This window comes from Coregonus lavaretus, assembly GCF_964263955.1.
Source record: "Coregonus lavaretus genome assembly, chromosome: 2".
Lineage (NCBI taxonomy): Eukaryota > Metazoa > Chordata > Actinopteri > Salmoniformes > Salmonidae > Coregonus > Coregonus lavaretus.
In genome coordinates this window covers 54,452,861-54,463,673 of record NC_139989.1, presented here as the reverse complement: position 1 = coordinate 54,463,673, position 10,813 = coordinate 54,452,861, and the positions used below count along the sequence as shown (strand labels likewise).

Here is a 10,813-nt window from a genome sequence, read left to right as displayed (position 1 = left end):
TCTATGGAGGACTAAAAGTGCCACAATTAAATAAATAAATACACCATTAAATAATTACTTAAATGTGTCATTAATTAATTAAAATTAGAATTAAATACATAAATGTGTAATTAAATGTATCATTAATTAATTCAAATACCGATTCATTTTATGTAAAATACATATATAATTATTTCACTATTTACATTTACATTTCATGATCCTGCATTGCAGTGATTCATGAATTACTTAAAACTGTCAAACTGACCCATCAAAGTCAGTGGGCGGGGCTAACGCGAATCTAGTCTGATCCATTGCTTTGGTCTGAAGTAGAGTAGGCCAACCTGGATAGAAACAATGGAGGATCTCCGTGAACTTTCCAGGGAGTTGGTTAGAGACATTTTAAACTTAGCAGAGGATGTAGAAGCAGGACCTGCTGACCCAGAGCATGTAGCTAGTAAAGCAGAGGAACTTATTGAAGTTGTTGGAGTCATTTCCGCACTTTCCGACGAAGATATCGACCACAGAGTGATTGCAAATCTAGAAGAAGTTGTCCACCGCTTCTCTGGTACCAGGGCACTTCAGGCCCAACACACACAGGGACCGGGGCGTTTGGCGTTTGACATACCGAGTGCAGTTCTGGAGCATTAACTTCTTTGTGGAGTTCCCGCAGTTCAAATTTGCAGCGATGTTCGGTGTGTCAAAGAGGACCATCAGGAGGCGCATGCAACAATACAGTTTAAGGTATTTACACTAAATTCATGAGTTTTCTGTTTATGAATTGCTGCTCTCATACACTCGGAAAGAATATGACGTTTAAGGTAACATTACTTGATGTTGTGTTTTTCTTGTTTGTACAGAAAGACAGATCTCTATTCAGCTGTGAATGATGAGGAGTTAGACTGTATTGTAAGTGAAATTCACAGAAGTCATCCAAACACCGGCTACAAGCTAATGCGTGGTCACCTGAATGCAAGAGGTGTGCATGTTCCAAGTGAGTAGATAATAATATGGGCATTATTTAAATGTATTTTTAATTTGGAGCTCTGCCCCTTTGAAAGGTGAAGGAAGCCCGCTTATGGAAAGACATCAACCTGTGAGCTGTAGTTTCTACAGTGCATACTATGCAAAGCTGTATTATTTTAAAAAACTGAATAAGTAACATTTCATTTCTCACTGCCTTGGTGACCAAAAATAACAATCTTGTGTAAGGACATGTCAAACTAGTTTTAAGTACAAGACTGATTATGCTTGTCATCCATTCAGGTTCCTGAAGAATATGGGATCGATTGGAACGGACCTCACTGCCTTCATCGAGGCACTGTGTCAGTCCCCGAGGTTCAGCTGGCCCGTGAGCTCTCAGATGAAGAGGTTGCAATTTTGCCAGCTCCAGGAGTTTCTGTTACTGATGCACTTAGACTATATGTAGAGACTGTGGAAGTGTTATCAAGAATCTTAGACTGATGTCCAACCCATGTTTTTATTTGTTGTGTTAGAACAAGCAAGGAAAAACTGAAAGTTTACTTTCCTTTTAAAAGAAAGGAAAAAAAGCTGTTTCTTTGAAGCTTCCTGTCTCATTATGGTCCACAGAATGACTAACATGAATGCTGTACTGTTAGCACTGAAGGTGCAGAACAGTTTGATTTTAGTAAATGGAAGAAAAAAAAGTCAACTACTGCACAGTGTGTTAATGTTTTCAAAGACACTGAACTTGTGTCAATTCATCTGAACTGTGTATGCATTGACATTAGGGCTGGGCAATATGGAGAAAATCAAATATCACATTTTTGACCTAACACCTTGATGTCGATATTGCAACGATATTGTAAGGTTGACAATTGGTGCATTCACAAAATATCTTCCACATTTAGATTTCGGATAAATAACTATCATATTGTGGATATAATGACTAAGTGGTAAAAGGCAAATAATAGAACAGCTAGAACAGTCTGGTAAGTTCAGAAAATGACATCACTTTACTGTAATGCAGCCTTTGAAACCAGGAAAAGACTAAACTTACCATGTAACGATATTACACTTCTTCAAAATCTAATGGTGCTTTTCCATTACATGGTACCTACTCGCCTCGTCCTAAAATCTGCAATGGGAAACGGACGCACAGCGAGTCGAGGCGAGTCAAGTAGGTACTGGTAATGGAAAAGCACCTTAAGACGATATCTAGTCTTATATCACGATAGATATAATATTAAAATATTGCCCAGCCCTAATTGACGTCTGAAAAAACTTAAACAAGCCCAAATCCAGTACTTTTTATGGCAGCGACAAGTGCTTTCTCAAAGTCCATGTAGAGTTTGAAATGAGCTGGCAGCTTTAGGGTTTCAAAGCATGTGGAGGACGTAGGAAGGGTTCCCCCAGAAATCTCCACTCTCAGTTCAGGAGGAAGCATCTCCCAGCCAACCCAGAATGTCAGCAGCTGGGCCAGGGTACCTGATGAAGCTAAAAGTCATAAAATGGATTAAAGACATTTAGTTCAACTGTAATTGATCATATCTATCCATGAGACATAGAAGCATTTGTAAAGAGAGAAAATAAGGTTTATACCTGTTTCAATGAACATCCTTAGAAAGCCAGTGATGCGGCAGGTGGTGTCTAAGTCAAAGTCTTCATCACTGTCCTCAACTGGCCATGTGATTTTTTCTAGGAGCATCTTAAAGAAAACAAAAATTGTAATTTAAAAAAAGGGAGAACTTATTTTGGTGAAGGACTATGCAGATCAAAATCTTAGAAAATTGAAAAATATCCATCTCAGTCATTGAAAATACACGTAAATTCATCAAGTTAAGTCACAAATATAACTAAATTACTGACTTACCTGGGGTGTGAACTGCATTTCAGCCATTTTGGGGAAAAGAAGTGGTACAACATCCGGCCTAGATGTCAGCAGGGGCCATACCATCACATCTTTCAGTCCCTTTCTCAACTGTTTAATTTGGCGCATGGTCCTCCCAACGACCTAAGAGACAGACCGACCCATATTACAGCCCAAATCCTTAACCCAAATTTGACAAAAGTTGGCACAGTAGGAAAAATGTTAATAAACACAATAAAGTGCTTTATAAAAATCCATTAAAACTCTAGTACTTAAACTCTCGTGTTAACATAACAAGCCAGGGTTCACAACACATTCTATAATTTCAACAAGTACAGCGATGAATTCTGTCACTTAACCAGCAGGAACTCACTGCATGGAGTAGAAGTTTGTTATGTAGCCATCTCCGATTTGTTTTGGTGACTGCCGGAAGATCCCAAGACATGGAAAGATCTGAAACTGTGTCCTTCTGTTCCGGTGTAAGATCTTCATGTTCAAGCTAGAATTAAGACCATACAAGTTATTATATCTGCCCAAGCAATATTTTTTACATGGCAAAGTTTCTTTTAGGTTACATACCAGTTCTATGATGCTCCTGATGTGCAGATCAGGACAGTCTTCTGTAACAACAGGAGCCATTTCAGGGTCCCCATTGAACAGTACATGAATTACAGCAGGACTTAGTCCTGTGACATGGGGACCATCATGCAGAAATGTGTGGCCCAACATCCTTCCTGCAACCCGGAAGAGGTTGCTTTCAATAAGTGCCTCTGATGCTGCTGGAACAAGATGGTCAGGTTCACCCTCAAATAGCAGTGTTCGGCCCATTCCTCCTGTAAAGTACCAAGAGAGCAGGGAATAAAGTCACAACAATTAACCTCTTAAATACATTAAATAAAAATGTATGATAGATAGATAGATTACATCATACTAGTGGCGATTACTTGGCCTGTGGTATTGCTGCTTGTAGAATTCACTTAAACCAAATTGTAGCCTACTCCAAAATGACTTACAGAAGGACCCCAAACCACTTCAAATTCAATTCCCCTGTATACCCTACTACAGACTTACCTGACACAAAACATTGCCCACCGGCCCTCCGCTAAACAGCACATATCCGCGTTCATCAACCACCAGAACGTACGTGTACGCGTGTGTGTGTGTGCGCGCGCATAGAGAGAGGCGGTGTAGAGTGAGTCACGACACAAACAGGTGCTCAGTCAGCGTTGCATGCAGTGTGAGAATGGCAAGCAGCAAGAGCGGCAAAAGCCAATGTGTGCTTCTTTTACCTATATATGTAACGCTATCTTTTGCGTTTATCCAAACGTCGTCAAACTTGGCACTGCACTTACTCGTGACCAGAGCAAGACACCTGTCAAGTTTGAAATCCATCGGACTAACTGAGAGACATGCGCTACAGACAGACATTTCTGCAATTTATAGATGGATTAACCTTCAAAAAATTAGTAAGATACTTACCAAGATCTAGACTGAATCCAAACTGGAGTTTGGATATGATTGTTGTCATAAAGTACCGCATCACTCCCTCTCCGATAGCAACATCACCTGAAATAAAATACTGATAATAACACTGGAAAAAAAGTGGCGGCCTAATACAGGTAACTGGATTTGGTAACATTTAACAAGAAAGGGAGAAAAACTTCTATTGGCTGTAATTCTAGAATAGCATCCTTAATATTGATTATTCCAGATAACAAGAGTATATTGTGCACAATATTCACATACATACATATAACATTTTTATCAATTATATAATTTTGTGCATTCCATTCTCCCATTTAACAATTACATATAAGCTACTTGAGTGGTATAAACTGTACTGATGTATTTATATTATAAATGTTATATTACTTACCAACCAGAGTACAATGAAGTGGACATGCCCATTCTTGCTGCAGGTTTATAGAATAAGAGAAGCTCCCGTTCCCTGTCCTCTTCAGAGTCCCTTACATCCATCTTCATTCTAAGTGGTTTCCCAGTTGCATGTTCCCTTAGCAGATTCTCTTTGAAAACTTTGGCAGCTTGAGTGGGTTCTTTAATAAGCTTCCATTCTAAACAAACAACAACAATAAAGTTATCTATTACAGAGAGACATATTGTGAGTTGGCATGTTACCTGCATATACAGATATCCTCTCACTCTACAGAACAGGAGGAAAATTCTGTTCATTTCACTGACAAAACGTGAGACCCAACATCTTCAGAACCTGTCACAACGCTGAGTTGACATAAAAACAGCACTACTAAACAACTACAACTAAATATTAGAAAAATAGAAAAACCCAGTTGCATGTTATTAATTGTCTGTAACTGTATTATCTTATCTAATTATATCCTACAGGTGTTATCTTTCTATTAACTTTTCAGTTACACACAATCTTATAGCAACACTATTGTGATGACACAAACCACTGTCTGTTTCTTTGCGATCCAACTCCTCGTTGACAATCACTGCCAGTACTACTGCACTCTCAGCTGATGTTTCAGGCCTCACTGGAACACTGTCACTGACTAGGGCTGTCTCACTATCATTTTCTTCACTTTGGCCTCCCTCTTGTTCTCTTTCTGATTCCTGCATGGGTGTCCTTGAAGTTAACACAATTGAAATGATGGTCATACTCGCTTATTTGTGTGCACAACAATAAGAGAGACATATTCCCAAAGAAAATAAATTATGCTACCCTTGCATTGCTTTAAGAAGTACATACCCATTGCAGCTCAATCTGTGCAGCTTCATCTCTGAAAAGGGAACTTCCTTCTGACAAGTGATGCAGGGGATGACTGGACCAGAGGCAGGACGTGAGCTCTCCTAACAACAACAACAAATGGCTTTTAATTAATGATTAAAAGTCACCAGTAATCTTTGTTTTGATTATGTATTAAACTAAGTCTCTGTAAATGTATGTACACAATCTAAGGGTAGATCCTGTTGAAGTGGACGTATGTAGATTGTAGCCTGTCCAATCATCGTCGATGGATCTTTCAGATAGGCAAGGGTGTATCCAGTGCTGGGACACTGAAGCAACGCAAGATTTCGACTGCGAGTAGATCCTACAAGTTTTAGAAATTCAAAGCCTCCCCCTTGTTGGAGCTTCGGAAACACTTCCATCAGTTTATTTGTTATAACCATGGGATCGTGGTCATTCCCTGGAGAAAAAAACAAAACAAAATCATAACTCACCTCACCTTAAATTAAGCAAATAAGCCTGTGATAACTATTATTGACACTATGAACACCAATTAAGTTTGAGTCACTATAAAAAGAAATGCAAATAATTTCAACAAGCCACAGACAGTACAAACTTTTTTTTACTTTTGGTAAATGCCTAGTTTGGCACTGACCTGAAAATGTTACTTTTTGCTCTCCAAGTCCTGAAGTAAGAAGTTCAGCTTTAAACAGTACGCTTGGAGTTTTATCCGCATTGTGGTCAGCCAAACAACAGACAGTGTGTGTGTGTGTAGCTTCTTCGGCTAACTTGGACTTGTGCTGGTCGTCTCGTCATATTCCTTCTGGCTCCAATGTTATATGGCGCAAAGAGCCTTGCTACCTCCGCTGCAACACAGAAAAACGTAACAGCTCAATGGTCACCAGTCAGCTAAAACAGCCTCTACTTCTATCTTGGGATGCTCAAGCCAGCTAACACCATTTAGCCGATTAGCGAACTAGCTAGGTTTATGCTTCCCCCCCATTAACAATAAACGTGTCACGCACGAAGCATCATAATACCGCATGCAAATACATGTTCGAGTCGATCTAATTTAACCTACACGTGTGTCCCGAATCATTAAATAGTAGCACACCTGGCTAACATGAAATTACTTAGCTTACCTTGGACAGGTGTACGTGATTGAGCGGCCGGTATCTGCTGTGACTGAGCTGCCGGAGTCACCGGTGCCGCGGGAGCCGTTGGACTTCTGCTCAGAGCTTCCTCAATCAAATTCGCTGCTTCTCTCAGCAGCTCCGGGCAACTTTTAGACATTTTGTACTGCACCTCACACAGCGTCTCAACATTGGGGCTAGCAGGACCGAGTCTTCTCTTGATTTTTAGCCGTTGCAATGAAAGTACTGTTTAACCGTGTAACTAAACCAACGTAGAGGTGAATAGCGCCACCCAGTGTATTGGAATGTGTTCAGTAGCTCTGCATCAATCCATTATCCGGAATTGATTTGTCTTGGCTTGATGCAGAGGGTAACCAATCAGGCGTTAGGTTCCGCCTACCAACTTTTGATGGGTCAGTTTGACAGTTTTAAGTAATTCATGAATCACTCCAACGCAGGACCATGAAATGTAAATGTAAATAGTGAAATAATTATATATGTATTTTACATAAAATGAATCGGTATTTGAATTAATTAATGATACATTTAATTACACATTTATGTATTTAATTCTAATTTTAATTAATTAATGACACATTTAAGTAATTATTTAATGGTGTATTTATTTATTTAATTGTGGCACTTTTAGTCCTCCATAGTACTCTTGTGTCATGGAGCAACTACCTTTTATTTATCACCCTAATAATATCATGTATTTTTATTGGACTAAATGCAGTTTGTATGTGCTGCCCTGCCCTGATCAAATGAAATAATGGACAGTGCGTTTCCCTCAAAATGTAGGCAGCACATTCAGCCTTTGTTTTTAGTCTAGGAGACTGTCAATGTCTGTAGTCCCATTAGGGCACTATAAAATCCCTTCGATATTTTGCCTGATTCCGTTTTTTCCCCAAGTTCCCTTTTCTCCTTTTAGATTTCCCCGTTGACCGCTTGTCCCTGTTTTTGCAGGTTTCCGCTCTCAAAAGTACACATTTTTAATAGAAAAACAGCACAATTGGATGTTCTATGTCCACAACAATGTTTAAACCCTATCAGGAGGCCATTTTTGAGGTCTGGGAAAAAAGGAAGACATTTAGATTTTGGGGTGTAGTTACCTTTAAATGCAAGCGTGCACCAGGAAGAGACCTTTAATATGCGGAGGCAATGAAGAAAGTAGACGAAGAGGGGTCATTGGGGGGAGTGGTGAGAGTAGGAGATATGTACCAGTACAGAGGGATAGGCAAGAAAGTGATATATGTTTCTGTAAGATTGGATTTTTAGCGTTTATAGCAATGGTTATTAATTGTACTGCAGGGATGGAACGCAAGTTGAAGAAAATGGAGGTTGTGGTGGCAGCTGCAGAGAGGTATTTGGGTGTGCGAGACTTGACATCAGAAGAGTTACAGCGAGTGTTAAGTGGTGATGTCCCATCATTTCAGGTTGAGGGCATGAGGTAGGAGTAAATATATTTAAATAGTGGAGAAGGGTGGGGTTAATTATTAGTAATAATGTTGAATTCGTGAGTGTAGTGTTAGATGGTAGGTTGTTTTATTTTTCAAGAAAAAGATAAGGGAGTTGTACTCCAGTCTAGTAGGTGGCGGTAATGCAACAAATTGGATGCCAACCGCAGTTAAACGTCATTGAAGAAGAAGCAGAAGAAGAAGCAGAAGAGACTTTTGTTTGGTTAAGCGGTGTTGCTGTAGCGCTCATGTGATTGCAGAGTTTGCCAGACAAATGGCCACTGGATTGATGTATATTATCACTGTATAATTTTGCAAGGCAGGCATAGGCTGCTTTGAAGTTAACATTTACTTGAGAAGGTTTTGGGGAAAGCCATTCCTTCCCTACCAGAAGAAGGTTATCATTAGCATCATCGCTAACGGCTACACAAAGTGTAGACATACGCGCGCACCGCACACATGCACACAGACAGGGGCATTCCTGTGCCGTTTCAGAAAGTTGTATGGAAATACGAATCCCTGATGCATTTTGTTCATGTCTTATGATTCACTTAGGCAAATGAATGCGTTTTCTAACAAGTTGAATAGATTTAGTTGATTTCCTACTAAGTTCAATACATTTTTGAATATTGTTGAATTTCGGTTGAATGTCTGGATTCCGTCCGCAACGCCTATTTTATAGGGCCCTAGTCCATGATCTTGTCATAAGTCAACATAGGACATGCCCTCTTTCCCCCCCACAAGACTCAAAAATATAGACTGGAAATGTAAGCAAGGTTAGAGCTTCTTCAGTGTGGATACTTATCTGCGTCCCGTTCAGCGTGAGTGACACATTGACTTTATATAGTGTACCAAGAGTTGTTCCCTCGCTTACGGCCATACCAGCCTGAATACGCCCGATCTCGTCCGATCTCGGAAGCTAAGCAGGGTCGGGCCTGGTTAGTACTTGGATGGGAGACCGCCTGGGAATACCAGGTGCTGTAAGCATTTTGTTCCAGTAGGGTGTACTCTTGTGTCATGGAGCAACTACCTTTTATTTATCACCCTAATAATATCATGTATTTTTATTGGACTAAATGCAGTTTGTATGTGCTGCCCTGCCCTGATCAAATGAAATAATGGACAGTGCGTTTCCCTCAAAATGTAGGCAGCACATTCAGCCTTTGTTTTTAGTCTAGGAGACTGTCAATGTCTGTAGTCCCATTAGGGCACTATAAAATCCCTTCGATATTTTGCCTGATTCCGTTTTTTCCCCAAGTTCCCTTTTCTCCTTTTAGATTTCCCCGTTGACCGCTTGTCCCTGTTTTTGCAGGTTTCCGCTCTCAAAAGTACACATTTTTAATAGAAAAACAGCACAATTGGATGTTCTATGTCCACAACAATGTTTAAACCCTATCAGGAGGCCATTTTTGAGGTCTGGGAAAAAAGGAAGACATTTAGATTTTGGGGTGTAGTTACCTTTAAATGCAAGCGTGCACCAGGAAGAGACCTTTAATATGCGGAGGCAGTGAAGAAAGTAGACGAAGAGGGGTCATTGGGGGGAGTGGTGAGAGTAGGAGATATGTACCAGTACAGAGGGATAGGCAAGAAAGTGATATATGTTTCTGTAAGATTGGATTTTTAGCGTTTATAGCAATGGTTATTAATTGTACTGCAGGGATGGAACGCAAGTTGAAGAAAATGGAGGTTGTGGTGGCAGCTGCAGAGAGGTATTTGGGTGTGCGAGACTTGACATCAGAAGAGTTACAGCGAGTGTTAAGTGGTGATGTCCCATCATTTCAGGTTGAGGGCATGAGGTAGGAGTAAATATATTTAAATAGTGGAGAAGGGTGGGGTTAATTATTAGTAATAATGTTGAATTCGTGAGTGTAGTGTTAGATGGTAGGTTGTTTTATTTTTCAAGAAAAAGATAAGGGAGTTGTACTCCAGTCTAGTAGGTGGCGGTAATGCAACAAATTGGATGCCAACCGCAGTTAAACGTCATTGAAGAAGAAGCAGAAGAAGAAGCAGAAGAGACTTTTGTTTGGTTAAGCGGTGTTGCTGTAGCGCTCATGTGATTGCAGAGTTTGCCAGACAAATGGCCACTGGATTGATGTATATTATCACTGTATAATTTTGCAAGGCAGGCATAGGCTGCTTTGAAGTTAACATTTACTTGAGAAGGTTTTGGGGAAAGCCATTCCTTCCCTACCAGAAGAAGGTTATCATTAGCATCATCGCTAACGGCTACACAAAGTGTAGACATACGCGCGCACCGCACACATGCACACAGACAGGGGCATTCCTGTGCCGTTTCAGAAAGTTGTATGGAAATACGAATCCCTGATGCATTTTGTTCATGTCTTATGATTCACTTAGGCAAATGAATGCGTTTTCTAACAAGTTGAATAGATTTAGTTGATTTCCTACTAAGTTCAATACATTTTTGAATATTGTTGAATTTCGGTTGAATGTCTGGATTCCGTCCGCAACGCCTATTTTATAGGGCCCTAGTCCATGATCTTGTCATAAGTCAACATAGGACATGCCCTCTTTCCCCCCCACAAGACTCAAAAATATAGACTGGAAATGTAAGCAAGGTTAGAGCTTCTTCAGTGTGGATACTTATCTGCGTCCCGTTCAGCGTGAGTGACACATTGACTTTATATAGTGTACCAAGAGTTGTTCCCTCGCTTACGGCCATACCAGCCTGAATACGCCCGATCTC

The 10,813-nt window shown here is 40.2% G+C and overlaps 1 protein-coding gene and 1 long non-coding RNA gene across 2 annotated transcripts; both read right to left on the bottom strand.

Annotated features, from left to right (window-relative positions):
• Positions 1–1,976: 1,976 nt before the first annotated feature.
• On the bottom strand, positions 1,977–3,496 carry LOC311104113 (uncharacterized protein). Its single transcript, XM_084145784.1, has 5 exons — positions 3,389–3,496; positions 3,183–3,308; positions 2,813–2,953; positions 2,542–2,647; positions 1,977–2,436 (listed from the first exon to the last, which is right to left on the bottom strand). The coding sequence occupies exons 1-5, from the start codon at positions 3,446–3,448 to the stop codon at positions 2,225–2,227; spliced, it is 645 nt and encodes a 214-aa protein (XP_084001910.1). The 5' UTR covers positions 3,449–3,496; the 3' UTR covers positions 1,977–2,224.
• Positions 3,497–3,537: 41 nt separating this feature from the next.
• LOC311104124 lies at positions 3,538–4,724 on the bottom strand. The gene is made up of 3 exons (XR_014610138.1): positions 4,686–4,724; positions 4,289–4,375; positions 3,538–3,642 (listed from the first exon to the last, which is right to left on the bottom strand). It is a non-coding gene; the product is annotated as an uncharacterized lncRNA (long non-coding RNA).
• Positions 4,725–10,813: the final 6,089 nt, after the last annotated feature.

Bases quoted from the DNA above. Each gene is read 5' to 3' on its own strand.
- LOC311104113 (XM_084145784.1), bottom strand. From the start codon at position 3,448: ATGGCTCCTGTTGTTACAGAAGACTGTCCTGATCTGCACATCAGGAGC. The intron at 2,954-3,182 runs GTGAGTTCCTGC...TCTGTCTCTTAG, and splicing joins ACAAACTTCTACTCCATGCA to GTCGTTGGGAGGACCATGCG. The intron at 2,648-2,812 runs GTAAGTCAGTAA...GTTTTCTTTAAG, and splicing joins AAATGCAGTTCACACCCCAG to ATGCTCCTAGAAAAAATCAC.